Source organism: Centropristis striata, chromosome 14 (genome assembly GCF_030273125.1).
Source record: "Centropristis striata isolate RG_2023a ecotype Rhode Island chromosome 14, C.striata_1.0, whole genome shotgun sequence".
In the NCBI taxonomy this organism is placed as follows: Eukaryota; Metazoa; Chordata; class Actinopteri; order Perciformes; family Serranidae; genus Centropristis; species Centropristis striata.
The window spans coordinates 12806252-12828468 of record NC_081530.1 but is presented as its reverse complement, the minus strand read 5'-3'; the positions used below and the strand labels follow the sequence as shown (position 1 = coordinate 12828468).

Here is a 22217-nt window from a genome sequence, read left to right as displayed (position 1 = left end):
TTACTTTTACTTGGATGAATATTTTTGTATCTAAAGTTTTAAGTCCACGCTTCATGTGACCTCGTTTTTTGTGACAGCGCTTTGAAAAAAGCCACGTTACCTGATCATAGACACCAGATGATTTAATTTACAGACATGAAGATGGTGACATATGCTTGTAAAGAATCCACTTTTCCTAATATAGTAGATAGTGTGATGTGGAGACATTTGATAGGATAAAATATTCATGTCATCTAACAATCAACAGCAAAACACAAGGTTTTTGGGGTTTCCCAGTAAACGATTACAACACTAACACACTGTGAGGTTGTTTACATGTGGACGTGGTTATCATTTCCATCATTCTCTCCACCCACCTGTCTTACAGCCAAAGTGAAAGTGATTCTTGGAAACCAAAGAATGAGTAAGTTATAGACAAGTCAGTTAATAGTAAAGTCAGAATCAAAGCACTGAATAACATGAAACAGTGTATAGCAGTGAGGATGGAATTTCCACTCATCTGTGAACAGCGTCATAAAGTATAGTTCTCTTTAGATTTCTTTTAAAAACATAGCTGAATTCCTTTGAATGTGTTATCAGTGCACATACAGCGTCATCGAGAAAATTAAAGGGGATTTTGAGGAATGTATTGTTGCTCTTTTATTAAATTTGCATACTTTTTACACAGGTGGCAGCAGTGGCAAAGGTGACTTTCAGTTCCTAGTATGGGTCAAGTTCCAAAAACACTGAATACTACACTTATTATAGTGCAACCAATAGAGTATCTGAGTTAAAAAAAATATATATATGTATTAAATGAAAAATTCTATAAATATACTTTTTTTTTTTAATCTGAAAGCTCTATCATGACTATCAGTCTGACGCCAGTCCAGCCTCTGGGGTTGTGGTGTAAAAAGCAGATCTTCAGATAATGGATATGCAGGCCAAGACTTCCTCTTGTTTATGGTCTGATAAGCAACTTGACAATTGAGAATAGAGACGGTCTACAATCAGGCTGTTGTTATGAATGGTTTTGTATGATTTTCTATGAAAAGTATTCACTAGATTTAACCCTTTGATGCACAACATGGGTCTAAAGTGACCCGATATGAATGAGTTTTTATGTTCTATATCTCTTCAATAAATTATTTTTCTCAGGTTTTTTAATAAAATGCCTTTTTGTGTCACTACCCTTCTAATGCACAACATGGGTGAAAAATGACCCATATCCATTTTTTAGCTAAGTAGCTTGTTACGCTAACTACTTAGCTAACTTCTTGGCTAAGTATTTAGCTTAATAGCTTGCTAAGCTAACTGCTTAGCTAACTTCTTGGCTAAGTAGCTTGCTAAGCTAACTACTAAGTAGTTAGCTAACTACTAAGCTAACTACTAAGTAGTTAGCTTAGCAAGCTACTTAGATAAATACTTAGCCAAGAAGTTAGCTATGTAATAATACAAAAAAAAAATTTTGTTCATAAAATATGAGAGGCAAAATGGAAATAATGATCTATTGTCAAAAACAAGATATTTAAAGAATACTTGGAATATTCAATCATACAATCAGTTGATATCAAAAGGTAGAGCACAGAAACACACCGCAGGCATTAAATAACATTGGAAATGAATGAGGGTCATTTTGACCCATGTTGTGCATTAGAAGGGGTGTCAATATGTTGTGCATCAAAGAGTTAAAGAATTTTTTTTTCATTTTTTGAAAGATTTTTTTCAGCTGACAAAGCAATGAAATGTTGAAATCTTATAACCAGGCAACTGGTGTTTGGATTCAAGGATTCAAGGAATGTTATTGTCTTTACCCCAGAACATGTTGGAACTAGGGCTGTCAATCAATTAGCAAATGTAATCCCAATTACCCGCATGATTGTCCACAGCTAACTTGTGATTAATCACACATTTTTATCTGCTGTAAATGTACATTAAATGGATATTTTATTAGTCAAACAATGCACATGTTCTACTTCATGCAAATGTATGCTTATTATTATTGCAATAATCCAAAAGAATGACAAATACTGTCCAAGATAACCTCAAAGGTACTGCTTGCTCAAAAAATATGCTGAAAAGAAAACATGTCAAATTGAGGCCCAACAAGAAACAACAGATTGATTGAGAATTTTATTTCGAACATGTAAAAGTTAACAAAAACACTAAAATAAGATAAAATAAAAGTGAAATGAAAAAAATATACAATGAAAGAAAAAAAAGAGAAAAAAGAAAAGGAGAACAGGTCAAACCTGTACATTATTTCTCCTAACAGATTCAATTAAATCATACTTGTTCAAAAGGGAGTAGGAAGAAGTGTACACTTAAAAATTACTGATATTATCATAATTTATAGACTATCTTTATATATATATATATATATATATATATATATATATATATATATATATATATATATATATATATATACATAATTTGTCATTTCTTCATATTCATATACATGCATACATACATACATACATATATACATACATACATACATACATACATACATACATACATACATACATACATACATACATACAAACATACATGCCTAATCTACATACCCAAATTAACCATACATATTTGTGATCATCATCCTAATCTGGAAAAAAAAAATGTAATCACTGCCCTTCCTCATTGTTATACCTCCGGAAAATATTGTTTTTGTATATCTTCTTGAATTGAAGAATATTAGTACTCTGTTTAAGCTCAGTGTCCAATAAATAAAATGTCCATGTACCGTCAGGAGTGAAATGCGAGGGGGAGGAGTCTCTCTGTTGTATCTGAGACTGGACATCTCCATATCGCCCAGCCCTATGTACAGTTATAGCTTTGTCACATCATTCACACACATCAGGCCACCACTATCAGAATATGTAAATCATATGTATTTACATCTAGTACACAGTCTTACAGCTTTAACAGTCCTGTTTATTTTCTATCTGTGATATTCAGCACATACTACAAAGCATTAGTCATAGTTACAATGTGCTTTGAAGTGGGTGAAGTTATTAATTTGATGAGGGCGGGCTGGGCAGTGTACATTTCTTTACCATACTGTCATATGTGTACTGTTTGCTACAGGAATGCACAGTACATTGTGTTCTTGCCTGTCTCAGATGCAGGATGTGGCTATTGTTGTGGCAGAGAACTTGTCTGCGTTCTCCCCCAGAATGCTGTTCTGTCTCCAACCAGAGGCATAAAACACACCCCAAAAGAGATTGCAAGCCCATGAGTGAACCTGACTTCCAAGAACTGAGTCTGTTGACTGTTTGCAGTTTGAAGATATGAATGCAGATGAAAAAGGTATTGATCCAGTTTGGTCTGAAAATTGAGTGGTTCAAGAACAATCCCCTTGGCTCCCCTAAGTAGAAGGGTTTTACATCATCAATGTCAAGGACACTACATTCTACCCGAGTCACTGACTTCTTGAGACAATACCATTTGACTCACTTTTGCCTTTTATGTCACCGTTTGAAGACATCGTCTACATTCACTCTGACTATTATCTATATCAGAAAAAGCAAAATAAATCAACTGTCAACTGTACTTCAGTTTCTTTACAAAAATTGAACATGGGAACCAGTTGTTTAGTCTGGTTCTTCAGTAATGAAGATCTAGTTTCCTATAATAACTGGAAACCCCCATGCCAGTGAATTAGATTATGTCGTCTTTTTCCAATATACAGTCAATCATCTTATTTCAAAACTCACCCCGAAGACACAAGTTGTTTTTCTTTTTGGAGAAATCCAGTTTTCAACGTTAGATATGAGACTAAATAAAATTTTGTTGTGACTTGGCGACTTGAGGCTGGCAATGGTATATTCCGTTAAGTAATTGCTTTGGCAGTCAGGCAGTCACAAGATGGGTGCTGCTTTAATGCAGTTAATGCACAACAGAAAATCTCATTACAAGCAGTCAGTCTTTTGTTTGGGTTCCATATATGTTTAAAGAGAGTTGGATATGACGCTGGCAGATAATTTGTTACACTGAACTATCTGAGAAGCAGTCATTGGAAACTGTTTGGAGAAGGGCAAAAACAAAAATCCTGGCAGATGATTGGATGAACCATATGTCTGTTACAGTCAAACACCATTGTGTCAGGAGAAGAGCTGAAGCCTTCAGTGCTTCAGACCTATGGTGGGACCCATGGTGAGACCCATGGTGGCATCCATGGTGAAACCCATGGTGAGACCTATGGTGGGACCCATGGTGAGACCCATGGTGGAACCCATGGTGAAACCCATGATGGGACCCATGGTGAGACCCACGGTGGGACCCAAGGTGAGACCCATGGTGGCATCCATGGTGAAACCCATGGTGAGACCTATGGTGGGACCCATGGTGAGACCCATGGTGGAACCCATGGTGGGACCCATGGTGGGACCCATGGTGAGACCCATGGTGAGACCCATGGTGGAACCCATGGTGGGACCCATGGTGGAACCCAAGTTCAACTGCTGTGCACATGGAATCCTTCTCCACCTTCAAAGTTCTCTTTTGAATATTTGCTACTACCACCAAGATCATTACTTTTGCAACAACACATGACCATCAGGGTAAAACTAACCTCACATTCCCTATTAGTGGGTGAACAATCCAACGCAAGGTAAGGACCATCATCTCTGTGTTGTGCTATTATCAACAGCAAGCAGTGATGTGTGAATTACGGCACTGCTGAAGCCAGTTTATGTGAATATTTGAAGGAGGTTTATGAACTTGTCAGTACAGATTACAACTGAAAAAAAATCTCCATGTCTGAAAGAACAAGTCACAACACTGCTGGAATGCAAATTTGTAACAGTTCCAAGAGTCATTCCATCTAAGTTTGCAGCAGATTAGAATTGGGAGACAAAAATAGATTTGCAGGACCAACTACAGTACTGGGATCCTATTGACCCAGAACAGCGTCTGGCAGTCTGCCTGCTCTAAATGAGTGGATTTGAGTTTCCTCTGGTAAACTGTTACCCAGTGTATATGTCTATGGCTTTTATTGTGAAAGGTAAGAACAGAGGGAGTGGGTCTGCTGCTTTTGTCAAGGTTGAAAGGAGTGAAGTGTGCCCTATTGGTGTGGACTACATAGACAATCAACAGACATGATGTCTGTTCCACGCATAATTGGATGATGCCTTTATTTGCTGTGCTAAAGCTAAAACAATGTTGCTTTTCCCCCACATAATATTCACATTGCGTGAAATAACTCATGACAAAAAGATCAATTCCAAAAGAATATTGATTTGTAAATTAATTGGACAAAAACCCCACCATGAACATATGAAGACCATACAATATGAGAAGTGCATAACCAAGACAAAGGAACAATAGAAACCACATTGGCTGAAAATTATTCTTTTACATGTTTAGGAAATTATGAGAGATGTGAAGCAGAGCCTATTTTCATTATCCCTATTTAAAAAATACTAAAAACGTTGAATAATTCTTTTGCCAACTGATTATCTTAATAACATATTTACTCGGCATCGTCACCTATGATTTTCTTTTTATTGTTCAGTACAAAGAATTTGTAAAAGAGGACAAAGCATCTTGTGTACAGGTGTATGCAGAGAGATATTGGGCCTCAGGCTAGAACACTTTAGTATTCTTTCTCTAAATCTCTCCTTGTTTGTTTGTAATGTTCCAAGTGGAATTCACCATCTCTCTCAACTGAAACAGACTTGTTGTAAATCGCTCGTTTCAGCCTGGTGAATGCCACCTGTTCATGAGCAGCATCAGCCTTATCAGTGCCCCTAAAAATGGTTCATAAGTAGGGGTGTGACGATACTCTCAGCTCAGCTCACGAGACGAGACACGATATTGGGTTCACGAGAATGAGACGAGACGAGATTTTAAGAAAACTACAATGGCACAATATATGACTGGACCAACAGACTTTTATTTAACCGAGTTGAACATGCATTTTTAAATGTTTTATTATAACTCTTTGCATGCATGATGTAAGCATGAGCATGTAGTGTCTCCATTACAAAAAGGCCCTAGAGGGATTTACAAGACTCCGGAGGAGACGTATGGTTTTCTATCGTCACATAATCGCTTAGCGACAGTTTCGACAGTGATCACATAATCGATGGATTAAACATGGACAAGCAACTGTGCGCCGCCTTCGCTAACTGTGCACAACATCAGCAGCTGACCATAAACAAAGCAGCATGGCTAATTATGCACATCGTCTCCGCTGATCTGTCTGGTGCTTGTTTTAAACAAACAGAGATCGCTAAGTGAACACCTCCTGAAGCAGCAGCACATACACACTGTACTGCTACAGAGCTAACTGTTAGCCTATTAGCAATTTGCAGACTCTGGCTCTGCAGCTGGGAGAGACTGCTGCAGGAGGACTGTGCCGCTTTGATTCGTTCTTACTCTTCTTAAGGAGCTTCCGGCCCCTGCTATGTCATTCTGGCTGCTTTCTGCTTCCCCTCCTTCTCCTCCTCTTCTTCTTTTCCTTTTACTGCCCCCACAGGTCACAAACAGAAGTTTGGATAGCTCCCAAATCTCGTGAGACAGATTTTTAACGCGACAAGAAATATCGTCGAGTTTAATCTTGTCACACCCCTATTCATAAGGCTGCCTGGTCTGCTTCATTCACAGAACATCAAAAATGTAGCAGAGTCAGTAGACGTATTAGAGAACTGAAAACAAAATATATAATTAGAGTACAGATGTCAATGTTGCAGCAACTTTCAACCTAGTTAAAAAAAAGAAGCCAATGCAGAAGTGCCAAAAACTGCCGTTCCTCAAATGGACTCTTCAGGCTGGCTCCAAAAGGGAGTCAGTCCCCATAGACCCTAATGTCAATATGCCCAACTTCACAGCTTAAAATAAACTTGTTTACAGCCTGGTTCAAAAGAAATGTTTCCGGTCTCTACAAATTATTCTACCATTGGCATCTGTACACATGCAGTGCACCGTACACACCATGACACATAACTTTCACAGTCACAGAGTAAACAGCAGGCTGTGGTTTAAATTGCTCAGCATCATTGCTCAGCACTTTCTCATCAAGAAAAAAGTGTGGGTTCTTTCAGGACTCCATTCGGGCTCCTGGCTGTTCCAGGGAAGTCAAGGGTAAAAATCAATATGTGCACATACAGTACAAGCAGAGAAAATGTGAGACACACCACAGCTCCGCGCCTGGAGCAGTGCTCCGGTGTTTTCAAAGACAGGGAGGAAAGCCTGGAGGGTTTCTATAAGTTTGACAGATTCTGTTTGTGTGTACTTAAAAAGAGAAGAAATGAGAGCTTTCCTGTACCATAACCTTGGTTAAGCTTCCCCTTTCCTCAGTATAACCAGCAGCATGTTGGATATTGTTGCCACCATGCCTTGCATTACACAAGCCCCCCACGTAAAGGGATCATAAAGAAACGTGTGAATTATCAGTTCAAATGTGTACAAATCAGAATTCCTACAGCTTCACATCAGTTGACTACTGAAGTCGACATCAAGCCCTTTTCAAATCTTAAAAGAACACACCTACAAAGAAGCCAAAGCCGCACGGAGTTCAACCTAGTTTTTCTGTTGTTTTTTTAAAAATGTGATGGTGCAATCGTGAAAGTAGAGAAGGCCAAAGCTCGATGAAAAGGGAAAGGGTGGACTGGGGCGACCCCGCTACTGCAGCTAATTTACGCCTGCGGTGGAACTCCATTATTGTCACTTTTGTTTATTTGGGACACTAATGTGCAGAAATGGCAATTAGAGAGCCACAAAAAGCACTCAGCTGTATGATTTTTCCCCTTCCAAAATAAATTGCCATCTGTGGACCTTCTATCTGATGGAATTGGGTTGTCCTGAAATGCCTCCCTGTGAGCACCTAGTAGGTGTGATTGTTGGATGCCTTACGTCAAACTCAGTCTCCTCTTATGTGCTGCTTCTTGTAGCTGAGTATACATTACCATACTTTAGACCTAATGTCCTTCTATAGAGGCAAAAAAACGCAACTTTACATTAACAAAGTGCTCTAAAAGTGTGAGAAGGTATTTTAGGCATCCAGGGTTGAGGAAATAAAAGTCATGCTCATTTTCCTCACAGTGTCTGCTGGATGATTGGTATTTGGAATGCTTCCAAGGCCTGGATGGGCGTGTAAGGTACAAGCCTTTGTACATTAAAACGTAAGGAGAGAAGCCAACTATTACTCGCCAGCAGCAATATTCAGCTACCTTAAAAAGCAGTTGTGTTCCCTGCAAAAAAGGTGTGTCTAAAAACAAGATAAAACACTAAATCTGAGGGAAATGATCTTGCTGCATGGACAGATAATTTCACTTGACAAGATTTCTTAAATTGAGATTGTTTAATCCAGAAATAAGCATGTTGAATGCTTAAAATAAGAAATTAACTCTTAACACTTCTAAATCTAAAGGTTTTTTTATCTTGGTAAGAAACAAATAATTGTCAGGTCACTCTGCTCGGGCCAGTTCATCGCTGCTTGCAGCTTTAATTGATCTTGTTTTAAGAGTTAATTTCTTATTTTAAGCCGACAACATGCATATTCCTAGATTAATAATCTTAATTCAAGAAATCTTGTCAAGTGAAATTATCTGTCCATGCAGCAAGATAATTTCCCTCAGATTTAGTGTTTATATCTTGTTTTTAGACACACCTTTTTTGCAGTGTAGGGTTGGCAGTTATGGATAATAAATGAATGTCCCTTTAAAACTGGTGACCAAAACATAAACCTATGTTGAGGAATAATCTAACAAAGGTTGGCATACAGTTTCATATTCATTAGAGCAGTAGTTCTCAACCTTTTTGAGTCACGACCCCCAATTTAACATGCATGTTGTCCGCGCCCCCCGCTCACTGAACACGCACAGTTCACACACACACGCACAGTTCAGATCACCCAAAAAAGACACAAAATGACCAAAAAAAGGAAACAAGATGACCAAAAAAGACACAAATTGACCACAAAATGACCAAAAAAGACATAAAATGACCAAAAAAGACACACATTGACCACAAAATGATCAGAAAAAGACACAAAATGACAAAAAAAGACACAAAAAAGACACAAAATGACCCAAAAAAAAGACATTAAGTTACCAAAAAGACTAAAACACATTAACACACGAACACTTTAACACAGTGGAGACAGAGCTGACTTCCAAAATGACCCCCAGAAATCATCTCGCGACCCCAATTGGGGTCCCTACCCCAAGGTTGAGAATAGCTGCATTAGAGAATTTGACCAGTTTTGTTCATCTCTGTCTTAACAAATATATGAATTTACCAACTTGGAACTGGATCCAACATGGAACCAGTTTTAGGAAGGAAGGAAGGAATCATGTGACCTTTATCTCCTCCCAACAGCCAGACCAACTGTTTTTCTACAGTCTGCACACTCAGTCAATAGACTCAGACACTGTCTATGATATGAGATATGAGGTTATTGATACAAATGTCCCCATGAGAAGTTTCACTTTTCTCACTGTCGACTGTGTCTTGTTATTTCAACTTATCTCGGCCTCATCTTTTTCTTGACATGCACTCATTTGTATGTGACATTGGCAGTTTTTTCCTTCCATCTATATTCATATTTGTTCCAGCTAGAAAATCTTTGGCCGTCTATTGCGCGCCTGTGTCCTCGTTACAGCTCTAGAAACCTGTTGTATGGATGAGCCAGCTTTGGGGCGTTCCCCAGCTGTTGTCTGGATATTAAATGCTCTCTAGGGTGAAGCGCAGCAAAATGAAGCAGAGTTTCCTGTAATGCTTTTCAAGCCAGCTGTTCTTCCTTTGCAAAGGAATTATAAAAGCTCTAATTCTTTGTGCATTTCCATTTTTTTCTGAGCTCGCTGACAGTGAGAATTTTAAAAACACATGCAGGCAACAAAATGGAAATCGGTGGTTGGTTGACATAATAATTGATTTATCACAGGCTTTTTTCCCATCATTACACTTGAAGGAGCAGGCAAAGCCTCAGTCATCTGAGGATATATTCGGGGGTTTCTGCATGTGTTCCACAATGATTGCTTTGTCTCTTTTTAATGGCATAGAACTACAAAGTTTTTTGTTTTGTTCTTCTGTGCAACTATGGTTTTGCATTTTTTGTGTAAAATGATTTGATTAAATGATTGTGTACACTGTAAAAAAAAAAAAAACTGTTGTTTTTACGGTAAAAAAAACGGCAGCTGTGCTTGCCAGAACTTTACCGTAGTAAATACGGTAGAACTTTTTTTTAATATTATGATAAAAAGATATTGACACTGTTGATTTCACGTTTAAGATTGCCACTTTATTCCATATTTTACCGCATAAATAAAAAGTTTTTCCATCAAAAGAAATGCTGTTCTGCCATATAATTGACAATATTTTATAAATGTTGCATAAATTAAAGATTTTACCATTAAATATTACGGTTTATTTTTCTTAGAGATGTGGTGTTTAGTACATTTAGTACATTTTTTTTTACAAAAGACTAAAAAATTACAGTGATGGCTTGTATATATATAAAACAGTATATTTTTGTTACAAACACGGTGCCAGTTTTTTAACAGTGGAGTAATGTATTTAAAAAATAAATTTAAAAAAAAAAACTGTAAAAAAAAAAACTGTTTTGGCTGATATATACATTTGTTGTGTTTCATTGTTATTGAAACTGAATTAACCCATTTATCATTTTATGGTCTTTTACTGTCATGGTTTAGCAGTTTTTCCCCGTAAAATCGGTAAAAAAAGACATTTTTTACAGTGTATGCAGACCCTCTTATTTGAGAAATTAAATATAGTTTAAATGCTGTTAAATGGACATTAAGCATCAGTGAAAAATCACCCCAGCCCAAAAGAATCAGAACCTGAATGTTACAATTCTCATATTTTGCTTTTTTGGGGGGGTTATGAAATGTTCTTGTGCCCATTTTAAATAGATTCATGCAGTCTGGATTGTAATGGCATCTGCAGTATTCAAGGGAAAACCTTGGAGCTAGCCTAAAGAAACGTTATCGGATTGTAACTGGACTAGAATATTTTAGAAAAAGGATTTAATTTTAAAGGAACAGTCCACCATTATATGATCTGTGTTTGTTTAATGCTGAGTCATTGTACTAATTGGTATCAATGGTATTTCTGTGCACCCAGTACAGAGAAACAGACATGATGCTGTCTGACCTCTGGATGCCGTCAGTGACTCAGGGGAGAACTCTTCTTATTTTCTAGTGGGGTGTGTCCTGAAAGGTATTTTGATGATTTCACAGAGGTCTGCCTGGAATGACAAAATCGTGGCCTGGGGCAAAGTCTATGTTTAAACTCAACAGTTCGACAAACTGTACCATACCACTCAGCTCTGCTCTTACTCTTTGCTGGAATGTACTGTATGTTAACCCGTATGTTAAGATTCTTTTACTGGTTTAAAAATCTCTTAATGGTCTTAGTCCAGCCTATTTATCTGATTTAGTTTTCGTTATTTTGTAATGGGGTATTTGTTGGGTGTGAGATTCAAAAAAGTCACAATAAATGTTTCCTTTATTTCCTTTGTCTGAACCATTTCAGCCCCAATAAGTTTATTAAGTCATACAACCAGATAGATCAAATAGATTTCATATCAACCAAAAAGGTTTTACAGTAATAACTAAACAGTTTGCGCTATCTGGAAAATTCCAATGTTTTCTGAAAGCTGAGAAGTTTCTCTTTACAGCCATCATGGTGTCATTACGGTAATTTCACTCGCGCTTCTCCCTGAAGCCCACAAAGCAGGAATACACACACTCAGCAGTGGATAACTAGAAACACTGGATTATGTATTTAAAAAAAGTTGACAAAGACGAAAACTAAGGACATTTTCACTATAATTTTAGTTAGTTTTAGTTAGTTTTATAACCACACAATACCCGTATGTTAAGATTCTTTTACTGGTTTATAAATCTCTTAATGGTCTTAGTCCAGCCTATTTATCTGATTTACTTTTATCCTCTGAACCCTCGAGGACCCTCAGGTCTCCTGGCCTTTTAATAAAACCAAAAGTAAGAGCTAAAACCCACGTTGAGGCGTCGTTTTCTCACTGTGGTCCACGTTTGTGGAACAGACCTGAAGACCTGAGGGCATCAGAGACTGGTCAGATGAGCACACTTAAGACTTATCTTTTTAATTTGGCTTTTACCTGAACCATTTTTAGAGATTTTTCTGCTCATGCATCTTAGTGTTATTACATCTTCTCTTTTATTTATTTATTTATTTATTTATTTGCTACTATTTATTAGTCTATCTCTCTATATTTATATTTTATCATGCTCTAGTTATCTTAATTATTTATTCATTTCTAACCTGCCTCCAGTGTTTCCTCACTGCTCCATGTTGAGATGGCGCTTCCTCAGTTCCTCAGTTTGTGCTTTGTTTTTAATAGGATGGGTGGGATGAAGGTGGGTGGGGTAGAGGGTGTTTGTTTCTATGTTTTGCTATCTTTTTATTATCATTATTTTCTCCTTTCTTTTTTATGTAAAGCGCTTTGTGTTGCATCTCGCTTGTATGAAAAGTGCTATACAAATAAATTCTGATTGATTGATTGAACCCATAAGAACCCATGGTGACACACGTGTAACAAACACTTTAATGTTCTATAATCTCCCATATACGATATACGATACACAATATAGGAATGAATTTCTTATTTTAAGAGTACAACATGCTTATTTCTAGATTTAATCATTTTAATTCAAGAAATCTTGTCAAGTTAAATTATCTGTCCATGCAGCAAGATCATTTCCCTCAGATTTAGTGTTTTTATCTTGTATTTAGACACACCTTTTTTGCAGTGCAGTATCTCCAGTAGTAGTATTTACTTAATATATTTGATAAAATGTATTAAATATAAATGCGTCCTTGATTTTAAGGCAGTTGTTTAAGTAACTTTAATATAAAAATGTTTGAGATAGAATCTGCTTATTCTGATCACATTAAATATAATCTTTATGTGTCTGTAATTCTATATCAAGAAAATTTTGAATGAATCCAACACAATAGAATTAGTCCGTTTTTAAATGACAGGCACTTCCTGTTAAGTTGTTATTAACTCAACTTGTAACATAGTTAGATTTATTTAATAATATTGCCTGCAATCTGTTGCCTCAATTTTATTGAGTAGCTATTGTTTATCTTTTTTTGACAGTGTAGTGCCTAAAATTGAGCCCCTGAAAGAAAATTAAAAAGGTAAAAAAGTAGGGCGGCCTGCCGGTAGGCTGTTGAAATGATCACTGTTTCAGATAGCTTTAGAAAGGATGCAGGATCATACATCCACAAGTGCAGGCAATTGGACAGAAATATTATACTTTTTTTTATCAAAAGCACAATGAAAAGCGCTGTACAAATCTACCCCAGCATACTAGTGTGCATTTAATTATCCAGCAATAAATGTGTGTGCATGTATGTGTGTGTATTTATGCTCAACTACAGCAGATCATGTGTCACTACAAGACTTTAAACACATGCTGCTATGATTGTAGCATTTTTGACCGTGTTGGCTGCTTTATTATCACGCTAAGTATGTGGTGAAGAAAAAAAAAACAGAATAACAATCAAGCCTTGGGAATAAATGAAATGGAATTAACACATTAGATTTGTCATTTCTAAAACTTGTTGTGAGGTTATGTAAACAGGTTTTCCATGTGTGACCACTAGATGTCACCCACAACCAGCAGCATAACGTCTGAACAGTGTGTGTGCAAGATTCCCTTTGATGAAGTGACAGCAGAGCAAGGTTATAATAGTATAATAGGATTTTTCATTAGTTTTAGTTTTAATTTCATTGTGATTTTTGTGTTTTCAAATTCAGTTAGTTTTAATTCGTTTTTAGAGTGAGTTTGCTAGTTTTAATTAGTTTTTATTTTTGGGAAAATACGGTAACACTTTACAATAACCAACTAAGTAATGTTTATAGATGGTTTATATACCACTTATTAACCATTTACAAAGTGCTATACATATTTAATCTTTAAATGTTTTCAACCAATTTCTTAAAGGTATATGAATCATTTCAAAGCCATTAACATACTTACTATGGTGTTAAAAATGTTAAAATGAGTGCAACTAAAACTATTAATTATAATTTAATTGTTTGTTCATGGTAAAGTAACTATAAACTTACATTAATATACCATCTATTTTACATTTTTTTAAATTATTTAGATAGTTGAACATTAATAAATTATGTATTTACGATTCTAAATGGTCTAAATATGGTTTATAAATGATGAATAAACATTAATAAACTATCTGTTTACCATTAATAGAAGATGGTTATTGTAAAGTGTTACTGAAAATGCTTAGTTTTAGTTTAGTTCTTATTAGTTTTAGTGTTAGTTTCAGTTTTTTTGTAATGGGCTATTTGTTGGGTGCCAGATTCAAAAAGCTCACAATAAATGTTTCCTTTATTTCCTTTGTCTGATCCATCTCAGCCCCAATAAGTTTATTAAGTCATAAAACCACATAGATGAAATAGATTTCATATCAACCAAAAAGGTTTACGGATGAAAAAAGTTGACAAAGACGAAAACAAAGGACATTTTCACTATAATTTTGGTTAGTTTTAGTTAGTTATATAACCACAAAATACAGTTTCAGATAATTTTCTTTTTTCTTTTTTTAAACTCTGTTTTTTTTTTTTTTTTTCAGTTAACGAAAATGTTCGTTATTTTGTTAGTTTTCATTAACTATAATAAGCTTGCAGCAGAGTCATGGCTGCAGCCTTGCAAGATGCAAACTGAGACATCAAACATCTGATTATATTCAGGTAGTGGCACCTTTTCCCCCTTTACACACAATTTTAGTGCATTGAGGGATGGACGAGCTGTGAGCACACAGTATCTCATTTTCATTATTCACATTGTGATTGAAGTTGTCAGCTATTGCATAGACCAGTGGTTCTCAACCTTTTTTCAGTGATGTTCCCCCTGTGAAATATTTTTGGTTGAAAAAAAAAAAAAAAATACTTAAAAACAGTGCGCTGTGCCATCAGTGTCTGGTTTATTAAACTTTGGAATTGATAATCACATACAAAATTCAAACATTTGAAAAAATATATATATATATTTCAAACATTTTAAATGTCAATAATCCATGACTAAATGTATTGCGAATATTTCTCATCACTAAAATGTAGTGATTCAAACTAATGTAGTAAAAACAGTGAGCATATACCCATTTAAAACTATCACTGCTACGCTTCAACCACGACTCCATCTTTGAGTTTTCAAGTGATTGACAGGTGATGCCAGGTGGCATATGACAGGTTGAGACTCTGGGTTTTTAGGATCATGAAATTGAATAGCCTACTGATATGTATTGAATAATTACTTTTACCACTGGTATAAGTCATGTACTGATGGTTTCTGGGCTTTGTGTTGGGCTAGGTAGGTACCCAGATGTCTGAAGAGGCTCTGAGGATGACGTCTTGGCCTTGAACCCCACCAGTATGTCAGGTAAGAAGTCTGACCTAATCACCCCAACACACACTCACAGCCTCATACCCCCAGGTTTATTCCAACAAGGTTTATAGTGAACCTTAAAGTTTCTGATCGTTCATATTTAAAGAAATAATAGTTTCAGTTTCCCTGAATTGTATTCCTGTCAGGCGAGAGAAAATTCTAAAACAGCAACTAGACTCCATTTGACACTGAAACTGGAATATGAACGTCAGTTTTAACCAGTAACTCATCATTTGTGTGTTTTTTATTTTTCAAACTTAAGTACTCAAAGTGCATTAAATCATTTAAAATGAGTTGAAAACTATGGGCTGAAATATGTGCCACCAGAATCTGAATTTGAATTATTTATATTTGAATTTGAATTGCTTAACTTGAATAATTGCAGTAAAAAAAAAACTGAATTTTAATCACACAATTTGAATTTGTATTGTTCAATTTGAATCATTGCATTGAAAAACTGAATCTGAATTCTTATTTGAAATTTAATTCATTAGTTTGGAACTGAACGTTCAGTTCTCACAATTCAAATTCAGTTTGCAAAATCCAATTTAAAAACTGAATTTGAATTGTGAGAACTGAATGTTCAGTTCCAAACTAATAAAGTAAATTTAAAATTGCAATTCAGATTCAGTTTTTCAATAGAATTATTTTTTTTATGCAATTATTCAAGTTAAGCAATTCAAATCCAAATTTAAATAATTCAAATTCAGTTTCTGGTGGCACATATTTCAGCCCATAGTCTCTCTATTAGAGCCTCAACACATGATCAGTGGCAGAATTTTTTTGCGTATGCCGATGTCTGTCTATAGACAACTGCTGCTTCCAAGACGTAGAATGAGTTCTTAAGCCAACATTGATGAGTTCTATACACTGTTAGCTTGGTTTTAAAATGTGCGTCGGTCATTCACACCTGTGTCTAAAAACAAGATAAAAACACTAAATCTGAGGGAAATGATCTTGTAGCATGGACAGATAATTTCACTTGACAAGATTTCTTCAATTAAGATTATTAAATCTAGAAATAAGCATGTTTGAGGCAAATCTGTGATTTGTGATTTTGGGCAATAAAAATAAAATTGATTTGATTTGATAAAATAAGAAATTAACTCAAAACAAGCTTTTAATCATTTAACTTAAAACAAGGTAAATAAAAGCTGCAAGCAGTGATGAACTGGCCCGAGCAGAGTGCACTGAGAATTATGTTTTTCTTACCAAGATAAAAAAAAACCCTGAGATTTAGAAGTGTTACATCATTTATCTTGTTTAAAGAGTTAATTTCTTATTTTAAGCGTTCAACATGCTTATTTTTAGATTTAATAATCTTAATTTAAGAAATCTTGTCAAGTGAAATTATCTGTCCATGCAGCAAGATCATTTCCGTCAGATTTAGCATTTTATCAGAAAGCTATATTTTCTGCACTAAACATAATTTGTACCACTGATCATGTGTTGAGGGCCTTAGAAATAGTCTGTATATTTAGCCATAATTGATCAATAATTTAATCCCAGGCAGTGTTGGGTTTGTAACTCATGATCTTAACCCTTTGATGCACAACATGGGTCTAAGTGACCCGACAGAGTTTTTATGTTCTATATCTTTGCAATAAATTATTTTCATCATTCAGTATTCCAGGTTTTCCTCAGTTAGTTTGTTTTGATCATCATACATCCTAATTTTATGTTTTCCTTTACTATTTTTTAAATGAAATGCCTTTTTGTGCCACTACCCTTCTAATGGCTAAGTATTTAGCTAAGTAGCTTGCTAAGCTAACTACTTAGCCAACTTCTTGGCTAATTATTTAGCTAAGTAGCTCGCTAAGCTAACTACTTAGCTAACTTCTTGGCTAAGTATTCAGCTAAGTAGCTTGCTAAGCTAACTACTTAGCTAACTTCTTGGCTAAGTAGTTAGCTTAGCAAGCTACTTAGCCAAGTAATTAGCTTTGTAATAATACAAAAACTTTTTTTCTTCATAAAGTATGAGAGGCAAAATGGAAATAATGATCTGTTGTTATTAAACAAGATTAACAAGATTGTTATTATTAAAACAAGATATTTAAAGAATACTTGGAATATTCAACCATAAAATAAGTTGATATCAAAAGACAGGGCACAGAAACGCACAGCAAGCATTAAATAACATGGGAAATGAAACATGAAACATCGGAAATCAATCATCAGTCATCTTTTAACCATGTTGTGCATTAGAAGGGGTGTCGTGCATCAAAGGGTTAACAAAAGTAAATTATTACTGCACTTATATTTCCCTGCCAATACTAATATGTTACACTACTTATTATATTACATCCTTTTCAGTCCGCAAAATTGGTAATTTTACTTGTGTAGTATAGTTTCATTCACAAAATACACACATAGAATAAGTAGTGTTAATATTTAGATAACATGCATGCAGCAGCTGAAAATGCTAGCAAATGAACAAGAGAAACAAAACTTTATATGTTGACAGCTTCATGGGAGTTCATATTAAATCAGAGCTAAATTACAACCGAACACTCAGACAAACGTTCTCTTCATCTCTGTACATCTCCTTTGTGTTCATTGATTACATCCATATCAAAATGCAGAGTCCTGTGACAGTAAACAAGCATCAGAGTGTCTGTGGTGTTCCTTTGTGTGTTAAAATGAATATAAAATGCTGGCATGTTTTTTTGTTTTTTTTAAATATGTCATTGTTCGAATTCACCTAATCTTCAGATGCAACATGAGCACAAATCTGAATGCAGTAAAAGTAACAATATAATGTGTCATTTGATTTTGAAGTAACTGTAACATAATTATTGTAATTGAATTAATTAATTTGCTACATTCCTCGTTAATAGGAAAAGTAATATTATAACTGTAAAGCACAATACATTAATAGTAATGCATTTCTGCCCAACACTGGCCTCAAAGTTGTAACTTTTTGCCGAAAAGAAATGAAACACTTTATTCTGTCATTGTCTAATAATAATTTGAGAGTTCAAATGTCTCATTTTAAACCTAGAAAAGGCCACTAAGCAACACATTACGTCCTTTTTCACACCATGTACTACAAATCATACATTAAAAAACAGTTTAAGGTCAGGATAAACCCCCTGGCACTTAATGTACAGGACATATTTGCTGCTGTCTACAGACAGGATGTCCTGTACATTGAACAGTCTGTGCCACTCTGTGTGTTTGTTTACATATAAAGTGTACAGGGTGAATTGGGCGTCACGTGTGGATTTAGCCGGTCCTGCTGACCTCGCTCACCCACCACTTACAGTAAGCTATGGGCCTCAGTATAGGGAACAGACACAAGTTAAACCTGATCCACTCACTCACTACAACATGAAACCAACAACAACACCACACTGTGACAAAGTGATGATTCTGAATTGACATGAACCTGCTGTTTTATCAGATTGTTGCTTTCTTTTGATGTGAGAAGCAGAGGAGCGTCAGTCTGCCTCTCTCACCTGTTTCACTGAGCAAGTAGCTCTTTTTTAAAAGTGCCTCTCCCATCTATTTTAGAGCCAGCAGAAAATTGCTCCCCCCGCTGGAAAGATGAGGCCATTCAAAATGGTAATATTTATCCTCCCTCTCAGCACTGCTTTTCCTCCTTTCTGTCAGTCTCGGTGAGCTTTGGAGCACTCATGAAAACTGTAGAGCTTTTCACTAAAAACCGAGAAGCTGCTTCACATTTTAACCTCCTTCAGATTCTGCTTTCAATGTTGTGAAAGGCCTTCAATGACTCCATTGATTCTGTTTAGGTCTGATAACTTGGGGAAGTACCCAATTGGGAAAAAACAATCTCTTCTTTTTCATATTTTGGGGGCTTTCACTCAAACCCAAAGAGAGCTCATGTTTGTTTCTTTGTGTGGCTTTTATTTTAATTGTGTTCACTTTAATTAAGGAAATAGAGCTTATACATGATATAGTTTTCCAGGTTTATGTGCTGATATATACATTTCTGCAAATAAATACAAAATAATGATAAGTCTAATCTATTTAATGCAAGTTTAAAAGTTTTGTCCAAAATAAATTGTAATGTAATTTATAAGGCATATCCTGCCAAGGACTCTGTATTATAAGCTAATGTTCCTATATATATATATATATATATATATGATCTAACCCAGTTTTAGTTGGTGTAACCAGTCATTTGTTTTTCATAAAAATCTGATTATATACAGGAAAATAAATGTGAATAAAACAGAAAAAAATACAATCCACGTTTACATTGCAACATTATGGTATATAACAAATTGTACATGATTTTTCGAAACTTTTTTAAAAAAGGGTTGTTTTCAGAATATGTTCTGCTCAATATTGAAGAAATGTGTTAATGTAGCAATACTCTTTTTTTTAATTTGATGTTTTTTAAAATTAAATAATTATATGTAAGTCAAATTAAAAACAATGTAGGTGGAAAAAGTATTTCATATTCATCATTCTTTTGTGGTTACACCATTTGACATATATATATATATATATATATATATATATATATATATATATATATATATATATATATATTGCTCCGCTGCCATGAACAAGATTGGGCCTATATTCCCCTTGCCCTTAAAATCTTTAAAACAGGTTTTATGATGATGCTGCTTAAAATGTGGTTCAGTCTCTATAAATGTATTGTGACTGTTGGTTGTTAACCTGGTAAGGACTGTCAAACTCATTCTAATCCCGACTCATGGCGCTTTGTCACGGCCCACACTGTGATTCTGATGGTTTTGGAAGTGTCAGGGACGTGATGTCACTTCCCTTCTATTGACATGCATGGTGGCTTTTCAGAATAAATTTCCATGTTGACAGGAAACAGTTAACTTTAGGCAATTAGACCACTTGCCTAAGGTTGGGGTAAAAAAAAAGCAGTGTTGGGCTTAAAAACAACTTGGACACATGCAGTTTGACTCCAAATAACAACATTGACTCTTGTTTTTGCATGGGACACAAACACCGGTCTCCTGGGTCAAATCTGGGGTTTGCCTGTCCTGAGCGGCTGGTGCATCTCATACATTTGTTACTTTGACATACAAGCAAAAGGAAAATAGAGAAACGATCAGGGACACATTTGCTCACATTAACAAGTAAACGGAGATGCAACATGTCTGTGATCCTCATATAAGTGCACTTCAGCCTCAACCATTAAATGTACAAGAAGAAGAAGAAGAAGAAGATTACTTTATTCATCCCACAGTGGGGATTCAACCTCTGCATTTAACCCATCCTTTTTTACACACAATTGAACACACCATGCAAGGAGGAGCTGAGCAGGGGGGTTAGGTGCCTTGCTCAAGGGCACTTCAGTCCTAGACCTGTCAGTACCAAGATTCGAACCGGCAACTCTCCGGTTACAAGCCCGATTCGTACAAGATACACCAAACATCAAAACAAACGTGGCATGCTTAGAAACATTTTGAGAGAAATGTTTGTCACAGATACATTTCATGACAAAAATGCCAAAGGAAAAATAAAATATATAGCCTTAACCAGTCTCCTGCAAGTATAGACTGTAACACCACAAATGTAAGAATGCCCACAAACGTAATAAACCACAAACGTACTAAAAATCTGCAGCTTTTAATGCAATAATCCCACAAACGTAATACATTTTCCACAAACGTAATAACTAATAATTGTGTTATTTACATCACAAAATGATAACTTAATTGTGATCATGTTCACAGTTATTATTTAGATACATGTAATACACTGAAATCAGATGCTGTTGTTTCAGCTTTTATGCGGTTTATTTTGATGCAACACATCACATGTATCTGTAAACACACAAACAGATAAACACACTAATAAAGTCGTAACAAGTATCCTGTTAAACTGTAGCGACTTTGACAGGACTTCCTCTGGACTACAGTGGTCGCCATGACAACAGGACAGGGGGGAGGGGGGATTTTGCACCCACGGTCAGTATTAGTAGTGTGTGGCAAACAAACAAACAACAAAAACAACCATTATTCTTTGCGTTATTACATTTGTGGGAACTTATTACAATATTGAAAGTTGGAGATTTTCACTTTCCCACAAACATAATAAGTCTCTGCAAACCTAGTAGTTATGCTATTTATGCTATTACATTTGTGGGAAATCTCATGTTACGTTTGTAATAGGCAGCTGCTATTACGTTTGTGGAAAATTTATTACGTTTGTGGGATTATTGCATTAAAAGCTGCAGATTTTTATTACGTTTGTGGTTTATTACGCTTGTGGGCATTATTACATTTGCGGGCGTTACAATAGACTTTATGGTATCAAGTTATAGGAGAATATGTCGAAGGGTAATATAATCTAAAAATTAAGAATTTGTGGTATTCATCTGGGTGAAAGGACCTCTGTTGAGATAAACAAAAAAATCACAGAATCACTTTAATTGTAACTCATTTGCTCTGCCACGTGTTTAACTACTCAGTCAATCAACTAACTAATCACTAGTGTGCCTGTGTGCATGCAGCGGAAACTTTCCACTTCCACCTATATGCCTGCCTTCCTCACTCTGACCCTCCAACACTATCACCAAGGGCTTTACACTTTGCACTGATTGCTGGTGCATTCAAGGACACTTGAGTCAGTGTTTTTACAGCCTCATATGGCCCTTTCATAGGGGCCAGGGTTGCTGTGAATAGACTACTCTCATTTCTGGTCCTCTGTGATGGCTGTCGACAAAAAAATGATGACTTTTAAAGTAGTTTCATCCAGTTTAAATTGCCTCAATTCACATTACATTTTATAGCTGACATTTGTTGAGTTGCAGGAAGTATTTCTTTATCTAAGGGAAAATGGTAGGAATTATTTGAACTG

The 22217-nt window shown here is 35.6% G+C and overlaps 1 protein-coding gene across 6 annotated transcripts in view; it reads left to right on the top strand.

The window, feature by feature from the left end:
- Window positions 1-22217, top strand: part of thrb (thyroid hormone receptor beta) — a 190309-nt gene that overhangs the window by 129132 nt on the left and 38960 nt on the right. For 3 of the 6 annotated variants that reach the window (XM_059349199.1, XM_059349203.1, XM_059349197.1), the window contains 2 exons: window positions 15333-15401; window positions 18921-18971. In XM_059349199.1, the coding sequence (XP_059205182.1) occupies window positions 15395-15401; window positions 18921-18971 (58 nt within the window). In that variant the 5' untranslated portion in view covers window positions 15333-15394. The remainder of the gene's footprint in view (window positions 1-15332; window positions 15402-18920; window positions 18972-22217) is intronic. The other 3 variants (XM_059349202.1, XM_059349200.1, XM_059349198.1) reach the window with 2 other exon arrangements.